This window comes from Bufo bufo, chromosome 2 (assembly GCF_905171765.1).
Source record: "Bufo bufo chromosome 2, aBufBuf1.1, whole genome shotgun sequence".
Classification (NCBI taxonomy): Eukaryota; Metazoa; Chordata; class Amphibia; order Anura; family Bufonidae; genus Bufo; species Bufo bufo.
In genome coordinates this window covers 251,295,811-251,323,060 of record NC_053390.1, presented here as the reverse complement: position 1 = coordinate 251,323,060, position 27,250 = coordinate 251,295,811, and the positions used below count along the sequence as shown (strand labels likewise).

The window sequence follows — 27,250 nt, the reverse complement described above, 5'->3', positions numbered from 1 at the left end:
CCACTGAAGCCAATCACTGGTTCCAAAGTGGCACATCACTGCCGAGTCATGTGCAACTTGGGGACTTGTCACCAGTGAGGCTGGGGATTGGCTTCAGCACCACATGTGACCCTATCTGAAAGTTTACAGGCCAGGGACCAGAGGGATTGCAGAACAGAACTTCATCACTACAACAGAGCAGCAGGGAGAAGAGGAGGGGAACTCTTATTTTTGGTAGAGCAAATTCAGGGGCATTATAAATTTTATTTTATATATATATATATATATATATATATATATATACACACACATATATATACACACATATATATATATATATATATTATATAGTCAATGAAAGGATTTCAAAATTATCCACTGTGTCAAATTTCCCCATAAATCAATATTACAAGCAGAGATGAGAAACTTTGTAATATACCTTATTACAAAAAAATGCTTATTTCTCTATTTATTAGACTCCAGTCTCCCCCTCCCCCCCTTTCTCCTGCACTGATCACTCACTCTTGAGTCACTACTATAATCTGTCTTTAGGGACGGGAAAGAGGTCTATGGAGGCGTTGGAGATGGAGGGAGCAGTTGCAAAGACAGGCAGTGTTCTCTCTTACTCCAGTACTGGATTCATAGTAACACTGATTATTACTGATGTGTCCTCCATGCTGATTTTGCTATCTCTCCTTCGAGAGACAGGGGAGTAGGATCTCCTCTTTTCTATATGTGAATATATGTGTATACTGTGTATGGGAGACATCTAGTTAGTCTCTGGCCACTTTGGAGCAGAGCTCAGGGAAAACAGACAATTAAAGATGTAGCATGCAAAGGGGAAACTACTGAAGAATTCTACTAAAAGTCATATAATAGCCAGGTATAGTGTTTCTTATACACGGCTGCTTATTTGAATATGACCGCTACCCTTAGGAATATGTCTGCCTAATATAGGTCAGATGGCACCTCTCAGGGATTTTTTTTTATTTCTCTGGATCAACAGAGTGGTAATACAGGCTATACTTGAAGGACCGCTGTTTTTTTCAACCTTAACTATGTTACATAGTAGGGCTGCACGATAAATCTAAAAAATAATCGAATCGCGATAATCGGCAAATGCGATATGGCGATTTGGCCGACCCGAAAATGCCGCGATTATATGGGGCCCCGCGCACATAACTGGCTGTGTGTAAAGTATTTTACTAGTGTGTGAAACAATCTTTCTCCTATTGATAACAGGCCCAGCCTCTGTACTCACTGTCACGATGAATGCACTGCAGCGAACGGCAGCGAGCGGGCCGGCCGGCGCGTGACTGACGTCACTTAGTAACGCTCCTGCTTCCTGAAGTGGGAGGAGCGTTACTAAGTGACGTCAGTCACGCGCCGGCCGGCCAGCTCGCTCCCGCTTGCTGTAGTGCATTCATAGTGACAGTGAGTACAGAGGCTGGCCATGTTATCAATAGGAGAGAGATTGTTTTACACACTAGTAAAATACTTTACACACAAAGCCAGTTATGTGCGCAGTTTAGGACACATGAGGGGACACATAGGGCCATGAAGGGGACCAGCATAAGATGCTATATGTCTTATGCTGCCCCCCCCCCCTCATGGCCCTATGTGTCATAGCACAGATCCACCCCATAACAGCGTCCTCCACAGATCCACCCCATAACAGCGTCCTCCACAGATCCACCCCATAACAGCGTCCTCCACAGATCCACCCCATAACAGCGTCCTCCACAGATCCATCCCATAACAGCGTCCTCCACAGATCCATCCCATAACAGCGTCCTCCACAGATCCACCCCATAACAGCGTCCTCCACAGATCCACCCCATAACAGCGTCCTCCACAGATCCACCCCATAACAGCATCCTCCACAGATCCACCCCATAACAGCGTCCTCCACAGATCCACCCCATAACAGCGTCCTCCACAGATCCACCCCATAACAGCGTCCTCCACAGATCCACCCCATAACAGCGTCCTCCATAGATCCACCCCATAACAGCGTCCTCCACAGATCCACCCCATAACAGTGTCCTCCACAGATCCACCCCATAACAGTGCCCTCCACAGATCCACCCCATAACAGTGCATCATCCACAGATCCCCCATAACAGTGCATCATCCACAGATCCCCTATAACTATGTCATACCCAGCCGCGTCAGCGGCTCATATGGGAAAATCCAAGCAAATAGACCTCTAGCACAATTCCCTTAAAATATCGCATCGCACATAGTTATCGCAATTTTTAGGGCCCTAATCGCAATCGCACAAAATTCCCATATCGTGCAGCCCCTTAAGTGTAGCAATAACTACACTTAAGGGGCAAATGGATGCCATAGATGGAAATAAATGGAGGACGGCTTACATTTACTGAGTGACAAAGTTATTACCTTAAATGATGGCCCAGGTGTCTTCTCTAAATATGGTGTCTCTGATCCATCCAAACGAAAGGGAGTGCTCTCAACCTCACCCCATGTCATAAGTGGAGAGTCATCCACTCCTGTGATGGGAAAAAAAATGTTTAATTATTGTAAAACAGAGAACATTCAAGAAATATAGGACTACATAAGATTTGTGTACAAACCTGGGGCAGTAGACGGGGTAGCTACAAATCCAAAGCCATTGACTTTTGGAGACTCTTGTGGTATGAGTTCCTTTCCATCTGGACCAACTTTCCCTTGTTTGTACTGCACACAAGCAAAGCACTTGACTGTCAGTGGGAGTATTCACAAGCACAGAAGCAAGCGCAGACAATGAGACACGACGAGAAGAATTTACCTGGGCGTTCAGGGCGGCTGCCTGCTGGAGCTGCGTTTTACTCAGGGCTTGACTGAAGGGGTCTTTCTGGAAACGAGTGTTTTTATGAACTACTTCCCGAGGCTTTTTGAATATAGCATCATTGTCTGGTACACCTAGAAAGAAAAACTATTGTGAGGACATTGGGGGAGATTTATCAAACTGGAGTAAAGTAGAACTGGCTTAGATGCCCCTAGCAACCAATTCCACCTTTCTTTTTACAAGGGAGCTGTGAAAAGTGAAAGGTGAAATCTGATTGGTTGTTATGGGCAACTAAGCCAGTTCTATTTTACACCAGTTTGATAAATCTCCCCATTGACTTAAAAAACACCATGAGATTGCGTTTGAAAACGTGCAAAGAAATTATTTATTTTTCTGAGCAGGGAGTACCATAAATGTGAATCCATTCAGCACTTCTCATGTCATCTTTTGACTGATCAGTAACCAAAATTATAAATGTCTTTGTAAACTGAGAAATTGGTGACCAATTCTTAGGACAGGCCATCTACATAAGGTCGGTGGAAGTCCGACTCTTGGTTCTTAAAGGGGTTGTCTCACTTCAACAAGTGGCATCTATTATGTAGATAAAGTTAAGTAGCTGATATGAGACGCACAGGATTGAGTGAGGCCACAGGAGGAGGTGCTCTCAGTAATAAAGGATTCGCCCTTCCTTTAACAAATGAACAAATATAAAATAATATACTGGGCACTCACACTACACATGGAACCATACGGAATTAGTAATTATACAATTTATTAATAGTATATTAAACAATTTAATAATATAAGCTGGATGTGGATGATAAAATGCAATACAATATACTACTTAAAATCTAAAATTGATACATTGGTAAAATACAATTAAATATATAATAAATATATAATGGACTAGCGCTGGTAAAGTTAATCTCAATTAGTGATGCAGCTAAAATGTGGAATAGCAGAGATGGTGCTTCATAAATAATATCTTAATCCAAGTTAGGAGTGGGTGATAAGTTAGAAAGTCTCAGATTATTCCAAAGGGCAAAAAAGCAATGCAGGCAGTGTTCTCTTATAGTGAGTGTTGGTTGCGGCGTCCCGCTTCTACTCACTGTTCAGTAATTATAGGTATTCCTTTCACTGCTGCGGTTCCGGTTCTCTGTGTATCCGACTGCTCGCCTTCTGGTTGTCTCCGCCTCCGGTCTATGTCGCTCTGGGCACCGCTCCCTGTAATTCTAGAGCCGATGTCCTCCAAGTTTCTGCTTGCCTGCTTCCACGCTGGTATAACTCGGCGGTCACGAAAAAAGAGCTTGTTCTCTGGGTATGAGAATTAACAGCTCCTCGTGAGTCAGCGTGCCAGGTCCTCTTTGCTTGGGAAGTGTTCCGGATTTATAGCGCCAACCTAGAATGATTGCGGCACTGGGTACAACAGGAGTTCGTGTGAAGCTTACCTTCACACGAACTCCTGTTGTACCCAGTGCCGCAATCATTCTAGGTTGGCGCTATAAATCCGGAACACTTCCCAAGCAAAGAGGACCTGGCACGCTGACTCACGAGGAGCTGTTAATTCTCATACCCAGAGAACAAGCTCTTTTTTCGTGACCGCCGAGTTATACCAGCGTGGAAGCAGGCAAGCAGAAACTTGGAGGACATCGGCTCTAGAATTACAGGGAGCGGTGCCCAGAGCGACATAGACCGGAGGCGGAGACAACCAGAAGGCGAGCAGTCGGATACACAGAGAACCGGAACCGCAGCAGTGAAAGGAATACCTATAATTACTGAACAGTGAGTAGAAGCGGGACGCCGCAACCAACACTCACTATAAGAGAACACTGCCTGCATTGCTTTTTTGCCCTTTGGAATAATCTGAGACTTTCTAACTTATCACCCACTCCTAACTTGGATTAAGATATTATTTATGAAGCACCATCTCTGCTATTCCACATTTTAGCTGCATCACTAATTGAGATTAACTTTACCAGCGCTAGTCCATTATATATTTATTATATATTTAATTGTATTTTACCAATGTATCAATTTTAGATTTTAAGTAGTATATTGTATTGCATTTTATCATCCACATCCAGCTTATATTATTAAATTGTTTAATATACTATTAATAAATTGTATAATTACTAATTCCGTATGGTTCCATGTGTAGTGTGAGTGCCCAGTATATTATTTTATATTATGTAGATAAAGTTAATACAAGGCACTTACTAATGTATTGTGAATGTCCATATTGCTTCCTTTGCTGGGTTGATTCTTTTTCCCTCTCATTATACACGTCCCGTTTCCATGGCTACGACCACCTTGCAATCCAGCAGCGGTGGCTGTGGTTGCACGCTATAGGAAAAAGAGCTGGTCTATGTGCACTCCCAAGGTCCCGGCCACCAGAGAGCCTGAGGCTTTTTCCTATAGTGTGCAAGCATGGCCACTGATGGATTGCAAGGTGGTCGTAACCATGGAAACGAGCAGTGTATATTGTGATAGAAAAAATGAATCCAGCCAGCAAAGGAAGCAATATGGACAATAACAATACATTAGTAAGTACCTTGCATTAACTTTATCAACATAACCGATGCCACTTGCTGAAGTGAGACAACCCCTTTAAGCTGTTTTAAAGGGCAGTAGTGCTCCAGCGAGCGACACCGCCCCTTCATTGTTTCTCTACAGCTAATTACTGCTCACACTGCACAATCTGCTGCGCAAAAAAAAAGATTTAATGTGCAGCATAAATGATTCTTTCCAATGAACGAGCATTTTGCTTCTTCACTGGGTGATCTGCGGCACCTTTACATGGGCCAATTATTGGAAATGATAAATTTCCCATGTAAATCTGGCTTAAAGGGGTTCTCACGAGTAATGTAAAAAATGAAAATCAGACATCATATAGTACATAACAATCTCGTTCTAACACAGCTAGAACCAGCCCTGTACCTCACATGGATCCAGAGATCTCACCATTCATTGTTCTGCTAGATTTATATCAAGCTGAAAGCTCAGGAGGAGTGTCCTCTACTGCAGCTCAAAACTGAGCATGTGCGGCCTTCTCAGTGAGCAGGTCAAAGAACTAATATTTAAAAAAAAAAGTGGCGCTATACCGGTAAATTTTATTGAATAACTCAGCAGCTATGCTAAATTTTTAATTACATTCAATTACAAAAGAATTCAGATCTGGGTGCTAATTTGAAAACTGTAGAATATTTTTTGTGGGACAACCCCTTTAAGACCTCCTTCATGTGAGCAATACAGAATGAGTCAGTCTGCTCAGTGAAAGACTGATGGTTTTGCATGTCAGTTCAATCACTTTTGTCTGCAATAGCGTTAGTGTATCCATATAACATCCGTTTGTTTAGAACCACACCTGGTTTTGGTTTTACAGTCACTGATGGAAATCACTGACCAAACACTGACTGTGTGAATGAGGCATTACCCACAGGATTTCCTAGCAACCATCAGTGAAAAATGGACTGCATTTGGATGCTGTCCGTTTTTCTTACTGACCCATTGACTTGAATTGACTAGTCCGGCAAGAAAAACTGATGAAGACAGAACATACTGCAGATTTTCTTGAAAGATGGTCAGTGAAAAACAATGCTCACGTGAATACAGCCATTGAAATTAATGGGTCAGGGTTCAGTCCGGATGCAGTCTGTTCGCAAAATGAAATGCATCTGGATGGAAAGCTCAGTGGTGGAGTAAAGAATCACATGTAAAAAGTGGTGTGCACAATGAATAGTAAACTAGAATGGAGTTTTCCTATCCGATCATTTCACTCAATGAATAATGTGTACTATTGGGGTTATTTATCAAACCGGTGTAAAGTAAAACTGGCTTAGTTGCCCCTAGCAACCAATCAGATTCCAACTTTCATTTTTCACAGCTCCTTTGGAAAATGAAAGGTGGAATCCGATTGGTTGCTAGGGGCAACTAAGCCAGTTCTACTTTACAACAGTTTGATAAATGACCCCCATATGTCTGTACAGGGTCGTGTTTAACATTTGCACTGCCACAGTACTACAGGTAACCAGCTATTTGGCCACGGTTTGCCCAATACATACCTTCAGGATAGTACATGAGCGAGTTGTGGGTTTTGTACTCCCAGGTATCTAGGCCGGCTTTGACATTCTGAATAGCTTGCTTCTCAAGAGAGGGGAGGACAAGATTTTCTTGAAGCCGCTGGAGAGGGACAAAAATGAATAAGCTAATAAATGATACATTTGGAGCATCCTGGACTGTCCTAAAGACAGCAAACGACATCTACGCCTGATAATGGCAGGTGCGTATTTGTGAACAAAAAATAAAAACTTGTTGGTTTATCCTACCAAACGCAGCCCATGAAAAAAATGGCAAGAGGAAAAAAAAAGAAAAGTTGCAAATTTTAGCAGAAACATAATGTGCATTAAAGAAGCACTACCACGACATGTTTTATTCTCTGAACTGTTAGAAAGGTACATGATATAAACTGTAGTGAAGGTAATTTTCTTACCTACCAGTGTCTGAATTTGTGATTTACTTTCTCCCTTCTGATCCACAGTTGTGGACATGAAATCAGTCATGTGACCAACATTCTGACTCTCCAAATAATAACACAGCATCTTATGTGTGGACATGAAATCAGTTTCTCTATGTATTCCTATGGGAGCCTCAATGTCAGTCTCATAGGAATAGAGAAGTAACTGACTTCCTGTCCTGTGTCAGTTGGAAAGTCTGAGTCCTGGTCACATGACACAGCTGAGGATCAGAAGGGAGGTTATAACTCACAAATACAGCCACTGGTAAGAAGAGTGCTTCTTTAATGTCTGTGATTTATTTAGGTTGGTAAAAATGGCGCAAATTTCTTCCACAATCTGTCCATCCAGCCAACATACAGTGTACACACCAAGAGCTTGGAGGTGGGTCTCAGCATTAGGTACATGAACGTATTCGCATACAGAATTCTCTCTACCTGTTTGTACTCTTCCTCTGCTTCGTAAAGCCAGGCATTCTTCGCTCGCTCCTTCTCTTTTGCCACCTCCATTATCTGTTCAAAAGACGCATTGTCCTCACTTGTGTGTTTTGCTAAAAAATTATCAAGGCCCAGAAGCTCCTTGCCATCCTCATCAGCTTTCTCACTGTCCCCTGCAAGATTTTATTTTCGTGTAAGACATTTCAGGATGTTTGTCATGCTTCACTATACAAGAATTACAGAGCAAAAAAACTAAACTGTTAAATTTTAAAATAAAGCTAAGAGGCTATGGAGACAACTGGGGGCAATTTCAGTGTATCTGCAGACTGCTGCTTCCTGATCGTCAGTGAATCAGTTAGAAAACTGTGGTCCTGATCTGTACTTTCCAAACATCTCAAACACTCACAGCAAATGTTCTCATCAGTTTGATAAGAATTTTGCTTAAAGGGGTTCTGCAGTTTGTTTAAAGGGACACTGACAGGCCCTATAAACATATTTAGTTATTCCTATGCAGTCATAGATCTATTAAAGTGTATTCCAATGATATAAGAGTACCCCCTGTCCGCATTGTAAACCATGTAAAAACAACTTTATATTGATCTGTCAATCACATTTCTTTATGCCCAAGGGGCGTTTTTTCTCCTACCTTCGTGCCCAGCCGCGCCTCAACTGTCGATTCCTAGCACCGCCCAGCTCATTATTATTCACTGAGCTGGGCGGCTATTACATTCCCCGATCCTGTCAGTTCCCGCGCATGCCCGATAGATACTTATGGGCATCGGCCTCAATCGGACCATCTGCGCATGCGCCGGCACCCTCTGAAGCCTGTAATTGAATCCGATCTCTCCTCCAAGGCACTCGTATCCAGCGCTTCAGAGCGCTTATGTCATCAGAAATTCAGATGGTTAATGCGCCTGCGCCGGCCAAGAAACTCTTCTCTCGGGTGACAGGATCGGGGAATGTAAGAGCCGCCCAGCGCAGTGAATAATAATGAGCTGTGCGGCGCTAGGAATCGACAGTTGAGGCGCAGCTGGGCACGAAGGTAGGAGAAAAAACGCCCCTTGGGCATAAAGAAATGTGATTGACAGATCAATATAAAGTTGTTTTTACATGGTTTACAATGCGGACAGGGGGTACTCTTATATCATTGGAATACACTTTAATAGACCTAGGACTGCATAGGAATAACTAAATATGTTTATAGGGCCTGTCAGTGTCCCTTTAAACTGATGATCTATCCTCTGGATAGATCATCAGCATCTGATCAGCGGGGGTCCGACGCCCGGGACCCACGATCAGCTGTTTCCAAAGGCAGCGGTGCTCCAGCAGCGCCGTGGCCTTCTCACTGTTTACCGCAGGCCCAGTGATGTCACGACTAGTATCAACTTGCCTGGGCTGGGCTAAGCTCCATTCAAGTGAACAGAGCTTAGCCGCGCCCAGGCCATTGATACTAGTCGTGACGTCACTGGGCCAGCGGTAAACAGTGAGAAGGCCACGGCGATCAGATGCTGATGATCTATCCAACAAACTGCAGAACCTCTTTAAAGGGAACCTGTCATCACCTTTGTGCTACCCATACTAATGGCAGCATAAAGTAGAGACAGGCGAGTTGATTTCAGCGGTCTGTCATTTATAAGTTAAAAGTAAGTGGTTGCCGAGAACATACATCACAATCATTGCAGACTGGAAAAGAGTCCCGGCCACCTGAGAAGAGTCCTGGTTATTCATGAATTCCTGCTCTCCCTGCCACCTGCTGATTGTCTTCTACCTAGTTTTCTCCTTTTCTCACTAGTAGAGAACTGCCAATCATCAGCAGATGGGTGAGAGTGCAGGAGATTATAAATAACCAGGACTCTTCTCAGGTAGATTTGACTCTTTTCAAGGCCTGGGCTGCAATGATTATGATGCTGGTTCTCAGCAACCACTTACTATTAGCTCATGAGTGACACACGGCTAAAATCAGCATTTCTGTCACTATTTTATACTTCCCTCAGTGAGGTCAGCATAAAGATGATGACAGGTTCTCTTTAAATGAAATGTGTCACCAAAACTCGGCCAGTAAAATCCAGATAATTGCACAGATCTTTATTCTATTTCCCGAACATGATTATGGGGGCGGCCATCTTGCCTGAGCTGTTCTTAACAGCATTTAAAAAATTGTCAGGAGGGGACCTCATTGGTTTCTATGGGAGAGTTTTCTAGGCATGCTCTGTGACCGGTGCAGAAGTCATTGTACAAGGAAATAATAGATCAGATGTGACAATCATCTATTGTGAATGGAGGATTCTGTCATATCTATACACAGAGGTGATATCATTACAGGCAGGATTAGAATGACAGATAAGCAGGTAACTGCAGTAAACTGATCTGTACTAGGGTTGCAGCCTAGTATCTGTTAGAGAACATGGCACGTGCCAACATAGGCGCGCACCATGTTCTCCTGAGCCAGCACAGTGGAGAAGGAGGCAGTCCCTCCCTCCCCACTGCGACGCGGCTGCCGCTGGCCACCAATGAAAATAGCACTGAAGAGAAGGCGCTGTAGCCACTGCACCACCAATGAATATAATTAACCACTTAATACAAAGGTGGGCGGCGGGCACGGTGACCCTGCCAATTAACACCTCAGGTGTCAACACCAAATATAGCCATACAGAAACAGAAAGTGGCCATCTCCTTTATGTGCCAATACAACCTAAAGGGCGCCATAATACAACAAAAAGCAGTAGAGCTTAGGCTACTTTTACACTAGTTTTCTTACTGGATCTGGCAGGGTTCAGCAAAAACGTTTCTGTTATTAATAATACAACCATCTGCATCCATTATGAACGGATCTGGTTGTATTATCTGTAACATAGCCAAGACAGATCCGTCATGAACTCTATTGAAAGTCAGTGGAGGACGGATCCGTTTTCTATTGTGTGAGAGAAAATGGATCTGTCCCTATTGACTTGCATTGTGGGTCATGACAGATCCGTCTGGCTCCACACCCCAGGACGGAAAGCAAACCGCAGCTTGCTGCGGTTTGCTCTCTGGTATGAGAACAGAACGGAATGCATTTTGGAGCATTCCGTTCAGTTACGTTTTGTCTCCATTGACAATGAATAGGGACACAACGGAAGTGTTTTTTTCCGGTATTGAGACCCTATGACTGATCTCAATACCGGAAAACAATAATTGCTCTTACTGGTAATTGTTTTTCTTGAAACCCATGATGGCACCCATGCGACTAGGACCTCCCATCCGGGACAGGAAACCTAAAGAGATAAAATGGTTCACCCCCCCACCACACCTCAGTGATTATAATAAATCAAACTCCGGAGGCGTGCCAACCACCAAGCAAGAAGGATTAAAGGACAGGTCACAGAACACAACATGAATAGTGGAAAGAGGAGAATCCATCCGGTAGTTCCTCCAAATTTCCAAGGAAAAGAGGCTCTATCTAGATATATTGATTTTTTTGGGGTGCCGTTATGGGTTTCAAGAAAAACAATTACTGGTAAAATCAATTATTGTTTTCCCCTCACCCATGCGAGACTAAACTATAAACCAGACAAAAATTAGGGAGGGGGGGGGGGGGGACTACAGCTTGTAGCACTTTCCTCCCAAAAGGTCGCATTTGAGTCAAGATGCAGCCTGTAATATCTGAAAAAGTATGGGGAGAGCTCCAGGTAGCGGCTCTACATATATGGGCCAGAGAAGCATCCGCCCAAGAGGTCGCAATGGCCCTGGTAAGAATGAGCCCCAAACCCCCTTGGAGGGTGCAGACTAAGGGAAGAATAGGCAAGAGAAATAGCATTCTTTACCTATCTAGCAATAACGCTAGTGGAAACCTTGGGGCCCCTATACTTTCCCTGAAACTGGATTAGGAGATTTTCATCTACCGCTTGTAATACCTTCCTTCCGAAGGAAAGACTATCATTAGAGTCTAAATCTAACTTGTAGTGACGGAAAAAGGTACTTGGAGACTTCTATGTGGCAGCCCTACAGATCTGTACGAACAGTCTAGAGGATTTTCTCCACTGACTGGTGACATTCAGTTAATGTCAAAAGATGCCTGTCACATCTAGACAATGCAGTTTCTTTTCTTTCTCATTCTTAGGGGATTGACACAAAGATGGGAGAATAATATCTTGGGACCTATGAAAGAGAGACCACTTTAGGCAGAAATGCTGGGTCTGGTTTAGGGTCCATTCACACGTCCGTAAGTGTTTTACGGATCCGCAAAACAAGGACACCTGCAATGTGCGATCCGCAATTTGCGGACCGCACATCACAGACACTATAATAGAAAATGCCTTTTCTGGTCAGCAATTGCGGACAAGAATAGGACATGTTCTATTTTTTTCAGAAACGGAATTGCGGATCCCGAAAAAACGGATTTGCATCCGTTCCAGCCCCATTGAAAGTGAATGGGTCCGCAAATTGCGGAACGGATGCAGACCCAAGTTACGGATGTGTGAATGGACCCTTCATAAGCACCCTATCCTCCAAGATGTTAGTATAGGGAGGGGACCTGAAAAGGCAGAAATCTCCCCCACCCTTCTAGCTGAGGTGATGGCCACCAAGAAGACAGTTTTAAAAGATAATATTTTAATGGGTAAATCCTGTAGTGGTTCAAAAGGAGACTCCAACCTAGACAGGACTAAATTCTGATCCCACGGGGGGAAAAGAACACCTGATTACAGGCCTTAGAATACTAACTGCCTTAAAAAATCTCCTAATCCAAGGATGATTGGCAATAGGGCAATCAAAAAAGGCACTCAACGCAGAGACCTGTACCTTAAGGGTGCTAAGCCTAAGGTTTTTATTGAGGCCTTCTTGAAGGAATTCCAGAACCTTTAGGCATAGGGGGGAGGACTCAAAGGATCAACGAGCGAAGGGGCAGGGAAGGGGGCGTGGTTACCGTGACTTGAAGCAAGGAGGCCACTGCCCCCTTGACTTCAAACATGTGTGTAGAAGCGCGCTGGGCAGGGGATAAAACAGAGTTTTTAGTACTTTTGCCACATCTGCCTTCAGGAAGAAAGGCATCATCAGAAACACACTGCTGGCGGCTTGGGATGGTTTTGGGAGGTGACAGATTCCCTTTGAGAAAGTATTCCATACTCTAAGATAAATAGTGGAGGTTACCCTCTTACAACAGGATAAAAGGGTGGAAATGACCTCTTTGGATAGACCTCTACGTTCTAATATTTCCCCCTCAAATGCCAAGCTGCCAAGTGAAGGTTCTTTACTTCTGGATCATAGACAGGTCCCTGGAATAACAGATCCTGCCTGTTCGGAAGAATCCAAGGATCTGTCAGAGATAGATTTCTTAGCCAAGAGAACCAGGTCCTTCTCGGCCAGAAGGGTGCAATTAGAAAGAGCTTTGTCTGTTCCTGCCTCAGTTTCTGCAATACCCTTGGAAGAAGTCTCAGAAGAGGAAAGGCATACAGAAGTTGATCAGGCCAAGGAAGAGAGAAGGCGTCTATCCCTGATAGACTTTTCTCTGAATCCAAGAGATTCTCTGAGGATGACCCCAAAGGTGAACTATCTGGTAGAAGACCTCCTGATTAAGGCACCATTCTCCTTGATCCAAATGGTTTCTGCTTAGGTAATCTGCGACTGTTTTCTGTTCCTTTCAGGTATACCGCTTTGATAAAAGGAATGATTAAATAGAACATTTCTGTGATTAAGGACATAAGACGCTCTGACCTTGTCCCTCCTTGTCCGTTTAGGTAGGAGACCACCGTAGCATTGTCAGATAATATCTTTACTCCTATTCCCTTTAATCTGGGCAGAAAAGCTCTGAAGACTAGCAGAACCGATCTTAGTTCTGACATTTTGGGAATCCTGGCTTTCTGTTAGACTCCAAACTCCCTGCAGCACCCCCCACTGACAGAATGCCCCCCATCCGGTTGGACTGGCATCCGTGGATACGGTTACTTGTTCTTGCAGAATCCACGGGAAGCCAGATTTAAAGGCTGTAGCCACCAGTTTAAGGACTGTATCACCTGTGGGGTGAGAGGAAGAGGGGTATCCAGCGGGGACAATGATCCTTGCCATTCTTTTAAGATCTGCCATTGAAGCGTCCTGGAGCGAAACAGGGACCAACCTACTGCTGGTATTGTGGAGGTCATTCTGCCAAGAACTGCCATCCCTTGCCTAATAGTTTGATTTTTTTGAGGCCATCAAGACTTGCACGTCTTCTCTTAATCTGTCTATTTTGTGCTGAGGGAGGATGCACCGTAGATTTACTGAATCTAGGATAAAACCTAGAAAGACAGATTGTTGGGAAGGGGTTAGGTTGGATTTTTCCCAGTTTATCTGCCATCCGAGATTTATTTAAATGCTTACCACTTCCAGCAGACAAGAGGATAGAAGTTCCACAGATTCTTCTACAATCAGGAGGTCATCTAAGGTATAACGAGAATGTCTTTTTCCCCTTATGTGGGCCATGGCCTCTGCCATTAACTTTGTAAAAAGCCTTGGAGCCTAGGAAATTCCAAATGGAAGAGCTCTGTACTGTAGATGATGCACCTGACCTTCCATAGACACAGCTACTCTGAGGTATTTCTGGAAATCGGCATGAATAGGGATATGATAGTAAGCGTCCTTTATGTCTAAGGTGGCCATTACACAGTCCTTGAAAAGATGCTTTATTGCCGACTGTACGGACTCCATTCAGAATATTTTGTAGACGAGGTATTGATTTAAAGGGATTCTGTAACCTCTTTTTACCCTATAGAGTTGCGGACATGCACGGCTAGATCGCCGCAAGCATGTCCGCAATATACCTGTCCCATAGCTCTGTGTGGTTTTATTGAGTGTAAAAAATGATTTTTTATATATATATATATATATATATATATATATATATATATATATATATATATATATATATATATATATATAAATAAATAAGCCTGGTAAGGAGCCCAAGGGGCTGTACTAACCGTTCTGGAGCATGGAGGAGATTCGTGGATACAGGGGGGCGTTGCTGGGCTCCAGAACGGTTCGTGCAGCCCCTTGGGCTCCTTACCAGATATATATATATCTGGTAAGGAGCCCAAGGGGCTGCACGAACCGTTCTGGAGCCCAGCAACGCCCCCCTGTATCCACGAATCTCCTCCATGCTTAGAAAGTCAGATCGCCGTAATCTCGCGATGCGCAGTGCTGGCATAGTGTTCCTTCCCTGTGCTGGCATCAGCCTCAGGGAAGGAACTGCGCATCGCGAGATTATGGCGATCTGACTTTCTGAGCAAGTAGGAGATTCCTGGATACAGGCGGTGATGGGCTCTTTCACAGGGGGGCGTGGCTGGGCTCCAGAACGGTTAGTACAGCCCCTTGGGCTCCTTACCAGGCTGATTTACATATATATATATATATATATATATATATATATATAAAATCTTTTTTTACACTCAATAAAACCACACAGAGCTATGGGACAGGTATATTGCGGACATGCTAGCGGTGATCTAGACGTGCATGTCCGCATCTCTATAGGGTAAAAAGAGGTGACAGAATGCCTTTAAGTCTTTCAGATTTATGATCATTCTGGGTACGAGAAAAAAGGGAAGAATAAAACCCTCTTCCTTTTTTTGAGTCTGGGACGGGAACTAGGACATTTTTCTTTAAACGGGAAAACACTTCCTCCTTTAGTGCTACCGGTAGGTCTTTTGCTGAATTTTGAGTCAGTCTTTCACGATACCATTTATCCAGGGGCTTGCAGAAATTTTCCCCCAAGCCCGAGAAAATAGAGATAGTCTTTCCCCAACAGGACAGTAACCGTCATTGTTGACTAGACTTGGGGCCTGAAGAGGACTGGGAATTAAAGAGGAAACCTCTATCCCTTCTACCCTTGTTTTCTCTCCACCTGTTTTGCTTTTTATTTGATTTATCGAAACTTCTCTAATTTTTTCAAAAAAACTGCTGCTTCCTAGGGGATTACATACGGGAAAACCCTTCTTATTATCAGAGGCTTTTTCCAAGAGGTCATTCAGAACTGAACCGAACAGAAATTCTCCCTGACATGGGATAGAACAAAGTTTGTTTTTTGAACTTGTGTCATCAGACCATCCTTTCAGCCAAATCGCTCTTGTAGCTGAATTGGAAAGAGCAGAAGATTTAGCATTTAATCTTAACGCATCGGCCGATGCATCTGAAATAAAGTCCACCGCTTTAAGTATAGTGGGAAAAAAACCTAGGAGCTGGTCCCTAGAGGTCTTATTCTGGATGTGGGATTCTAAATCCTGAAGCCACAATTTCAAAGACCTGGCAGTGGAGGTAGTGGCTATATTAGGCTTAAAGGCCTGAGTAGAGGCCTCCTAAACTTTTTTAAGGTACAGCTCCGACCGTCTATCCATCGGGTCTTTTAAAACGCCAAGATCCTCAAAAGGCAAAGCAGATCTATTTGAGATTTTCGCAATAGGGGCATCTAGTTTAGGAGGCCTGCCCCAACAGGATGACTCGCCTTCATCCAAAAAATATTTTCTCTTTACACTTCTGGGAATAAAAAAAAATTCTTATCCGGTTTCTTCCATTCTTTCTGAATTAAATGTTAACGGAAAAACTTCTGATCTTTTGTGACCCAGATCCCCAACATTATATCTTGAAAGGACTTTTGTTCTCTGGATTCATCCACCTTCATCGTGGTTCTAATAGCTTTGTGTAGGTAATCCGTATCCTCAGGGGAGAATAAAGGAAACTTCATCCAAGAAAGAGCTTGAACTATCTAGGATCTCTCCTTGCTCATTTTTCTCAGAAGATTCACTCATTAGATATGATATTAGAATGACCCGTGGCTGAGGAAGGTGTCTCAGGATAGAGCGTCCATATGCACCTAGGGATGCTTGCAGGCTGGCTGGGATCCTTCTGACCACACACTGAGAAGGAGGTCAAACAACCCAGGTCGGGTCCCTGCCGGCATACCAAATGCGGCCTATATGGGGAGGATGTACCAGCTTACCTCCTGGAACGCTGGTTAACCGAAACCAACTTGCGTTCCAAATACCGGAAGTCGCGACCCGCAACTTCCGGTTTACACACGGAGCGTGCAAAGAAAACAAGGAACCTCCCCTAGCTTCTGTAAGGCTACCGGAAGCCAGAAGAAGAAACAGTACAGGCCCCGGACCTCCTAAACCCTGCCAGGAGGATCCGGCGTGCCGGGGCTACCTCACAGTAACTTCCGGAACTGCACGAAACGCCAGCTTGACAAAGCAAAGTCAGAGACCCAGAAGGACTTGGCAGGCTGCTCCTAGTGGAGTCTTACGCCGCACCAGTTAACCCACATTGGTAATAATACGCTGGGCTCCCGCAGCCTAATCCTCACCGAATGTCCTAGACAGGGCCGGATGTAGGAGACCAACGCTGCCTGGCCCTGTCAATCTAGTGTAGCAGGGCGTGGCCAGAGGTGGGAGAACGGAGCCTCTAGGAGCAGGGGCAACGCCCCCCCCCGCTCCTAAAGACTAATTAGCATATTATAAAAGTCCGTTTTTCTCAATAACAGCGGCAGGCACTGAGATGGCACTAATATAGTTATGTTCAGCTGACATTAGCACATCGATAACACCCACTTTTCAAGTGACTCATCTCAGGTTAATTTGCATATGTATCAAATCGGGTTTTTTACACAATTAAAGCACACAGAGCTATGGGGACTGGATATTGCGGATGTGCTAGCGGCCATCTAGCAACCCATGTCCTCAGCTCTTTACACAAAATCACGGTGACAGGTTCCCTTTAAGATTCCTATCTAGCCCTGCATGCAAAAAAATTTTGGATTCTTGGTATTTGTGGAGCTTTAAAAAGGGATCTGGGCTGTGACCTAGGAATGTAGAAAAAAATATTTCAAATTTTAATATACTGTATTTTTTTTTAGAGGTAACCGCCTTTCTACTTTTTAGCAAGTTGGAAACCACCTTGTCTGACAATGCCCTTCCTGACCAGACCTCCCTTTCAAAATCCACGCCGAAAGCTGAAGAACTTCTAGGCTGGGATGAACTAGCGGACCCTGGTAAAGAAGGCCCTCACTCAATGGTAGGGTCCACGGAGGCTGTACTGCCAACCTCAGAAGATTCGAATACCAGGACCTCTTGGGCCACTTTGGAGCAATCAGGATAACGGAGGCATTCGCTCTCTCTATTTTCTTCAATACTTGTGGGATGAGGCAAATTGGAGGTTAGGTGTACCCTAATTCTTGGCTCCAGTCCTGAGCTAACCCATACACTGCTGATGGGCTGTCTAAATGACTACCTTTCTGTTGGCTCTTGAGGCGAAAAGGTCCACTGTAGGAAGACCGTACCTCTGGACTATACGCAAAAAAAACTTTTGTTTAGACATCATTCACCCTGTCTTATGGAAACTCGACTGACGATGTCCGCTATAACATTCTCCTTTCCCTTCAGATGTACCGCTGCAAGGAAAAGCATTCTTCTTTCTGCTATACAAAAGATCTCCTGGCATAGATGTAGGAGGGAAGAGACTCTCGTTCCTCCTTGACAGTTTATGTAGGCCACCACTGTTGAATTGTCCGAATAGAACAGAATCTTTCTGTTTATTATTTCTGGAAGCGCCACCGTCAGTGCCCTCTCTACTGCTTTTAACTCCTTGAAATTGGACCACGGCTGGCTGTCCTCTCCTGCTGCCGACTTGTTACACGCCTCGGCTCCTTTTAACAGTATGCCCAAAAGAAATGCCTAATCCATGAGGTCGGCAAGCCCCTTCCCTTCCTGTTAGCGCCGCCGGCAGAGTCCACCCTCGCGCGTATGCACAGAGCGCGTCGGGAGCACTCTCCGCCATCTTAGAAGTGGGCCGCTGCACTACCATAGACCGGGAGCCGCCTGAACACGGCCACAGCGGCTCCCCAATGAGGTTTTGGGAGGAGGCAGGACAGTCTTAGGCGACGGCTCCCACCGGAGACTTACGCCGCCAGGGGTAGGTCCCATTACGGGGTTGTAGACCTCTCCCAGCCCTCCGAGATGAGAACCTAAAAAGAAAAAGGGAACTCCTCAAGTACCTCCTATCCGGAGGACAGTAAACCTGAACTGAGGTGTGGTGGGGGTGTGAACCATTTTAACTCTTCAGGTTTCCTGTCCAGGATGGGAGGTCCTAGTCGCATGGGTGCCGTCATGGGTGAGGGGAAAATAGAAATGCTAGTGTGAAAGCAGCCTTAGTCATGTTTACAGGTGCACAAGACCAACATCATCTGTTTTATCTACCAGTGACCTCAAGAAAATGCAACCTGCACACAGCAGCCTTACCGTCTTCTTCTCTATGTTTAGTATTAAATAAGGGCGTTCCAGGAATTCCAGCAGGTGTCTCAAACGTAGCAGGTGTCACATCTGAAGATGGAAAGTGAAGAATAGGAAACAGTATGTTATCCATGCCAACTAAAAGGACACAAATGGAAAACCTACGCTTTCATAAAAACGATGAGCATTTCACATTAATCTGAGCCACGGGATGCAGTTACTAAAAGTGGGGCAGGTCGAACTTGTCCAAGACACTGTGGATCCTCTCACTATAAGGGATCATGCACACGAACGTGTGCAACCCATGTCCGTAATATATGGACACTGGCCATGTGTGCTCCGTATCACGGATGCGGACCCATTCACTTGGTGCATAGTGCCTCCACACCATGTTCTACTTTTTTGCAGTGAATACTGAATCTTGCAGATCACAAACCCATTCAAGGGAATGGGTCCGCATCAGCAAACGGCGGGCATGAGGCCGATGCCCATGCATTGTGGACCGCTTTTTGCAGTCCCCAGCAACGGCTTGGGGCACACATGCTCGTATGCATGAGCCATAAAAATACATGTACCTTAAAGAGGACATTTCATTACGATAAAAAAAAATCTAAACTAAGTATACAGACATGGAGAGCGGCGCCCAGGGATCCCCCGGTATAGGCTCCGGTATCTTCAGATTTTCGGCTCAACCGGGAGGAGCCTGCTCTTGTTCTCCTGGGCGTCTTCTTCTCCCAGGCTGGAGTGCTGGCCAATCACAGCGCTCAGCTCATAGCCTGAGAGGTTTTTTATTGTAATAAAAAGGTCCTCTTTAAATAGAATTAAAGGTGTATTCTGGCTTCACAATACTGATGGTCCTCCCTTAGGGCAACCTACCAATATCAGATTGGTGGGGGGCGACTCAGATTCAGTTGGTGGTGCAAGGGAATTACAACTTCATCCCATTCAAGTAAAAGGGGCAAAGCTGTAATTACCCTGCAGCGGATCTGATATTGGTGGCCTACCGTGAAGATAGGCCATCAATATTCTGAAGCCAAAATACCCACTTTAACTACAGAACCTTTAAAAAAAAACAGAAAAAGACAGTGAAAAACATCCTGAGGTCAACTATAACTGCTAGGGGGGATGGAGTAGCCAGCCAGAGTTCAACGAGAACCTACATCAGTGGTCGGCAAGCCGCGGCTCGCGAGCCACATGCGGCTCTTTTGATCCTTCACTGCGGCTCTTTGGTGCGGGCTGGCGGGTGGGCGGCCGCGCAGCCATATCGCGCCGCTCAAGCTGCTTGCAAATTGTCCGTTATGCGCCTCCTGCCCCATCTGTCTGCTCCTTCCACTTTATGAATGAAGCAGGCAGGCGGGGCAGGAGGCGCATGACGGAGGGAGATGTCACGCTGCGCACAGCAGCAGAAGGGCGGGCAGCGCGGCTCTAGTTCGGCTGCCCACTGTGAGGAGGGGTGGAGTGGTGAAGAGGCCGCCGCTCAGGAGGAACGAAATGTCCTGCAGCAGAAAGGTAGGAGCTGCCCCCGGTGTGTGCACCGGCCCCACCGCAAGTGTCCCTGCCCCCTTCCTTCCCCCCACTAATACATTACTTACTGGAGGGCTCACTTATGGGGGATATCTGTGGAGGGCTCACTTATGGGGGATATCTGTGGAGGGCTCACTTATGGGGGATATCTGTGGAGGGCTCACTTATGGGGGATATCTGTGGAGGGCTCACTTATGGGGGATATCTGTGGAGGGCTCACTTATGGGGGATATCTGTGGAGGGCTCACTTATGGGGGATATCTGTGGAGGGCTCACTTATGGGGGATATCTGTGGAGGACACATATCCCCCATAAGTGCGTCATCCACAGATATCCCCCATAAGTGCGTCATCCACAGATATCCCCCATAAGTGCGTCATCCACAGATATCCCCCATAAGTGCGTCATCCACAGATATCCCCCATAAGTGCGTCATCCACAGATATCCCCCATAAGTGCGTCATCCACAGATATCCCCCATAAGTGCGTCATCCACAGATATCCCCCATAAGTGCGTCATCCACAGATATCCCCCATAAGTGCGTCATCCACAGATATCCCCCATAAGTGCGTCATCCACAGATATCCCCCATAAGTGCGTCATCCACAGATATCCCCCATAAGTGCGTCATCCACAGATATCCCCCATAAGTGCGTCATCCACAGATATCCCCCATAAGTGCGTCATCCACAGATATCCCCCATAAGTGCGTCATCCACAGATATCCCCCATAAGTGCGTCATCCACAGATATCCCCCATAAGTGCGTCATCCACAGATATCCCCCATAAGTGCGTCATCCACAGATATCCCCATAAGTGCGTCATCCACAGATATCCCCCATAAGTGCGTCATCCACAGATATCCCCCATAAGTGCGTCATCCACATTACATCCACATCTGCAGACAAGTTTAAGAAAAGTAAAAAATGATAAAGATAAAATGAAATAATAATCAAGATCCAAATAAAAGAAAGTACATATAAAAGTATTCAAAAACACACTCTGGGCTCATGCCCACGAATGTAAGGGCGCCGTGCCTGTGCTGCGGACTGCAAATAGCGGTCCGCAATGCACGGACACAGACCATGGGGCAGCTGCATGAGGATCGCGGACCCATTCACTTGAATGGGGTTCGCGATCCGCATCCGACTGCCCGCACCGCAAAAAAGTAGCGCATGCTGAAGTGAATGGGTCCATGATGCGTGCTGCACACGGCCGTGTGCAGCCCGCATCATGGACCCATTCACTTCAATGGGTCCAGTATCCGGAATATGAGTGCTACAGTGTGCTTCCATGGTGCTTCTGGCTGTGCCTCTGCTCCGCGAAAAAGTAGTGCATGCGCCGGGATCCTGGACCCATTGAAGTGAATGGGTCCATGATGCGGGCTGCACATGGCCGTGTGCAGCACGCATCATGGACCCATTCACTTCAGCATGCGCTACTTTTTTGCGGGCACACGGTCGTGTGCATAAGCCTAATAGTCCTCACTGGTTCTGTTGATGCAATATTTTAGGTTTTAAAAATGTGGCTCTCGAAAGAAATTCCAATCGTGGTTTTGGCGATATTTGGCTCAGTTGACAAAAAAGGTTGCCCACCACTGACCTACATCAACAAACACCACTCATGAATATCAATGGGGCCGTTCATGCATTAGGTTCGTTCACACATCAGTAAGTGCCGTAAGTGTGCTGTCCGTGATCTCCATGGACGGCTCATACAGTCCTGATCAAAAGTTTAAGACCACTTGAAAAATGGCAAAAAAAATCATATTTTACATTGTTGGATCTTAACAAGGTTCCAAGTAGAGCTTCAACATGCAACAAGAAGAAATGAAAGTGAGACAAAACATTTTTTGAGCATTCAATTAATTGAAAATAACGATTATACTGAAACAGGCTGTTTTTCAGCTGATCCAAATTTTAGGACCACATGCCTTTAAAAGGCCAAATCTGTCCAAAGATGTGTGATTCATTGTCATTTTCTGTCAGGTAGTCACACGTTGTGATGGCAAAAGCAAAAAAAAACCTCCCTTTTTGAACGTGGTCGCGTTGTTGAACTGCATAAGCAGGGTCTCTCACAGCGCGCCATCGCTGCTGAGGTGGGATGCAGTAAGACAGTCATTTGGAATTTCCTAAATGATCCTGAGGGTTATGGTGGAAGACCCAAAAAAATTTCATCAGCACTGAGCCGGAGGATCCAATTGGCTGTCCGTCAAGACACTGGACGATCCTCGACCCAAATTAAGGCCCTTACTGGTGCTGACTGCAACCCCATAACCATCAGACGACATCTGAGACTGAAGGGCTTCAAAAACAAAAAACGTCTTCAAGGACCTCGTCTTCTTGAACGCCACAGAACTGCTCGTTTGGACTTTGCAAGAGAGCACCAAACATGGGACATTCAAAGGTGGAAGAAAGTTTTATTCTCTGATGAGATTTTTTTTTTTTAAAGGGCTTCTGTCACCCCACTAAAGTCATATTTTTTTTTTTGTTGGCTACTTAAATTCCTTATACTGCGATATATCAATATATAATGCTCTTACTGATTTTCGTTCTGTAGTTTCTTCAAAAAACTGACTTTTATAATATGTAAATTACCTCTCTACCAGCAAGTAGGACGGCTACTTGCTGGTAGCAGCTGCATCCTCCTTTCATAATGACGCCCCCTCCTCATGTTGATTGACAGGGCCAGCGAACGCGCTCGTCCTCTGGCTGGCCCTGTCTGCGTTTTAAATCTCGCGCCTTCGCCATACCGGTCTTCAGTCGGTGCAGGCGCACTGATAGGAGGACGCTCGCTCGGCCGCTCCTTCCTCAGTGCGCCTGCGCCGGGTGTAGATGTGACGTCATCGGCGCAGGCGCATTGGAGGATGGAGCGGCCGAGCGAGCGTCCTCCCCTCAGTGCGCCTGCGCCGACTGAAGACTGGTAGGGCGCAGGCGCGAAATTTTGAACGCAGACAGGGCCAGTCAGAGGACGAGCGCATTCGCTGGCCCTGTCAATCAACATGAGGAGGGGGCATCATTATGAAAGAAGGATGCGGCTGCTACCAGCAAGTAGCCTCCCTACTTGCTGGTAGAGAGGTAATTTACATATTATAAAAGTCTGTTTTTTGAAGAAACTACAGAACGAAAATCAGTAAGAGCATTATATATTGATATATCGCAGTATAAGGAATTTAAGTAGCAAAAAAAAAAAAAAAAAAAGGCTTTAGTGGGGTGACAGAAGCCCTTTAACCTTGATGGTCCTGATGGTTTCCAACGTTACGGGCATGACAAGCAGATCCCACCTGAGATGTTTTCTACGAGCCACAGTGGAGGGGGCGCCATAATGGTCTGGGGTGCTTTTTCCTTCAGTGGAACAATGGAGCTTCAGGAAGTGCAGGGGCGTCAAACGGCCACTGGCTATGTCCAGATGTTGCAGAGAGCATTCCTCATGACTGAGGGCCCTCGTCTGTGTGGTAACGACTTGGACGCTACAGTACACAATGCCCGCAGGACAAGGGACTTCTTCCAGGAGAATAACATCACTTTTGGCCCATCCTGCGTGTTCCCCTGATCTAAATCCAATTGAGAACCTTTGGGGATGGATGGCAAGGGAAGTTTACAAAAATGGACCACAGTTCCAGACAGTAGATGGCCTTCGTGCAGCCGTCTTCACCACTTGGAGAAATGTTCCCACTCACCTCATGGAAACGCTTGCATCAAGCATGCCGAAACAAATTTTGGAAGTGATAAACAATAACGGCGGAGCTACTCATTACCGAGATAATGTTTGGAAGTTGGATTTCTTTTTTTTTTTTTTGGGGGGGGGGGATTATTTTATTTTTTTTGGAGGTGTGGTCCTAAACTTTTGATCAGCAGAAAAACAGCCTGTTTCAGTTTATTCGTTGTTTTCATTAAATTGAATGCTCAAAAAATGTAAAAATGTTTGGTCTCTCTCCCATTTCTTCTTGTTGCATGTTGAAGCTCTACTTGGAACCTTGTTAAGATCCAGCCATGCTAAATAGGATTTTTTGCAATTTTTCAAGTGGTCTTAAACTTTTGATCAGGACTGTATATCCACTGACTATAGTGATTGTATTCACACATCAGTGGTTTATATGGACCGTGGGTCCATGGTGAAACCACGGAAGCATGTCCTATTTTGTCCATGATTAACTCACGCACATTATAGTTTACGGATCCATGAAAACCCACAGACACAACATGGATACCATCCGTGTTTGTTCCCTTCTTTTCATTGACCACTGGTAAGACATGCTCTGGAAACTAATATTAAAGGGAGTCTGTCATCAGCATTTCACGTTTGTAACCCTTCCCATAGCTTTCAAGCATGCTTACAGTTAATAAAAAACGTTACCTTTAGCATCAATCCTGGACTTATAAAACCGTCAAAAAACATCTTTGTAGCATATGCAAATGAGGGCTCGTAGGTGCCCTGCTAGCTCAGCCTTTTCTTCGCTTCCCCCCGCCCCTTCCTTCCCTCCGCCCGCCCATCCTTTCCCTCTGACCGCCTATCTACTAACTTGTTGTTTCGCTGAGATCCCGCACCTGTGCACTCAGTCCGTCGGCCGGCGCATGCGCACTGCGATGCCCATTCCTTGTACGGCATCACAGTAACTATTGCGCATGCGCCGGCTAACGATCAAAAACACAACAAAGGAGGCGGTCCATCGGCACATGCACATTAATTACTGTTATTATTAACTGTAAGCATGCTTGAAAGCTATGGGAAGGGTTACAAACGTGAAATGCTGATGACAGACTCCCTTTAAGCCTATCAGCATCTATGGAATACAGATGTCACACGGAGGACAAAAAATGGACACACGGACCAAACACGGATGCTTCACGGACATCTTCACAGATGAACCATTTAACATCTTGTCACAGATGTCATCACAGACATGGACGGGAGTTTTAGGACGATAAACATCTTTTTCTGTTTCCGGGACAAGCCTAGCAAAAAATACATTCCCGTTACCTGTAGACTTAGAGACACATCATGAATAACAATATATCACAGGCATTAATCATAGTGAGAATTACCGTTGTCACATAGTGATCTGCCACTCCCTAGATCCACGTACAGGCAGATCATTTTGTCGGACCGCAAAACAGACCCCCCCCCCCCCCCCAATATGGTAAACCCTATGCATATCTGGAGGATTTTCAGTTTTAAGGTAAGTCCTTTGTGGGACTGATATGCTGTGGACCTGCCTTCTGTAAATCCTCAGCGTAGTACAGTAGCAGCAAAGTGGATGTTACTGCAGAAAATCTCATCCTAAGGGCTCATTCAGACGGCCGTATGCTGTCCGCAAAAATACTGAATGCTATCCGTTTTTTTGCGGATCCGCAAAAAAAATGAAACATGTCCTATACTTGTCCGTGAAAATCAGGACATGGCCCCATTAAAGTCTATGGGTCCGCAAAAATACTGAATGCTATCCGTTTTTTTGCAGATCCGTTTTTTTGCGGATCCGCAAAAAAACGGATAGCATTCAGTATTTTTGCGGACAGCATACGGCCGTCTGAATGAGCCCTAACACTTATGAAAAAATCTGCAGTGTAAATTGACCTGCAGTGTAGATGTTATAACCACAGCATGCCAATTTATGCTGCAGATTTCACCGTTTGCAATGCACCGGGTGAGATGTGTGGCAAATCTGCAGCAAAATCTGTTACACATCCACATTTAACTTGTGCGGATTTTGCTGTGGATCCACAGCAGATTTTGCCTCCGCAAATTACACACAGTGTGGATGTACCCTGCAGATACTTAAAGGCTATGTACACCCTCTGGGCAATTTCTTTTTTAAGATTTTATTAGAAATATTCAGCCGTTCTGTCACAAGGGGTTAACTGTCTAGCTGAGTGAATTGTACTTTCACTTTGTGCCCCTCATCTAATAACCCTTATCTCTAAATTAGTAAAAGGCCATAAACACTTATTTAAAAGGGAACCTGTCATGTGGATATTTGATTATAATCTAACTAATTATATACAATCATTAACTACTAAAAGGTGCCTTAGATGTATTCACTTACTGGTGTGACAGATGGTTACCTCATAATATACACACACAAAGATGCCGCATGCTAATGAGCTGATTTGAGTCCAGCGTGATGCTATCGAGTCCAGCGTGATGCTATCGAGTCCAGCGTGATGCTATCGAGTCCAGCGTGATGCTATCGAGTCCAGCGTGATGCTATCGAGTCCAGCGTGATGCTATCGAGTCCAGCGTGATGCTATCGAGTCCAGCGTGATGCTATCGAGTCCAGCGTGATGCTATCGAGTCCAGCGTGATGCTATCGAGTCCAGCGTGATGCTATCGAGTCCAGCGTGATGCTATCGAGTCCAGCGTGATGCTATCGAGTCCAGCGTGATGCTATCGAGTCCAGCGTGATGCTATCGAGTCCAGCGTGATGCTATCGAGTCCAGCGTGATGCTATCGAGTCCAGCGTGATGCTATCGAGTCCAGCGTGATGCTATCGAGTCCAGCGTGATGCTATCGAGTCCAGCGTGATGCTATCGAGTCCAGCGTGATGCTATCGAGTCCAGCGTGATGCTATCGAGTCCAGCGTGATGCTATCGAGTCCAGCGTGATGCTATCGAGTCCAGCGTGATGCTATCGAGTCCAGCGTGATGCTATCGAGTCCAGCGTGATGCTATCGAGTCCAGCGTGATGCTATCGAGTCCAGCGTGATGCTATCGAGTCCAGCGTGATGCTATCGAGTCCAGCGTGATGCTATCGAGTCCAGCGTGATGCTATCGAGTCC

General features: G+C 45.3%; 1 protein-coding gene across 1 annotated transcript in view; it reads right to left on the bottom strand.

Annotated features, from left to right (window-relative positions):
• The window catches only part of ESS2 (ess-2 splicing factor homolog), a 35,037-nt gene that overhangs the window by 1,188 nt on the left and 6,599 nt on the right, over window positions 1-27,250 (bottom strand). Inside the window, exons 3-8 of the mRNA XM_040416371.1 lie at window positions 18,959-19,039; window positions 7,719-7,891; window positions 6,832-6,949; window positions 2,771-2,904; window positions 2,577-2,679; window positions 2,383-2,492 (exon numbers count right to left, since the gene is read on the bottom strand). Coding sequence (XP_040272305.1) covers window positions 2,383-2,492; window positions 2,577-2,679; window positions 2,771-2,904; window positions 6,832-6,949; window positions 7,719-7,891; window positions 18,959-19,039 — 719 coding nt within the window. The remainder of the gene's footprint in view (window positions 1-2,382; window positions 2,493-2,576; window positions 2,680-2,770; window positions 2,905-6,831; window positions 6,950-7,718; window positions 7,892-18,958; window positions 19,040-27,250) is intronic.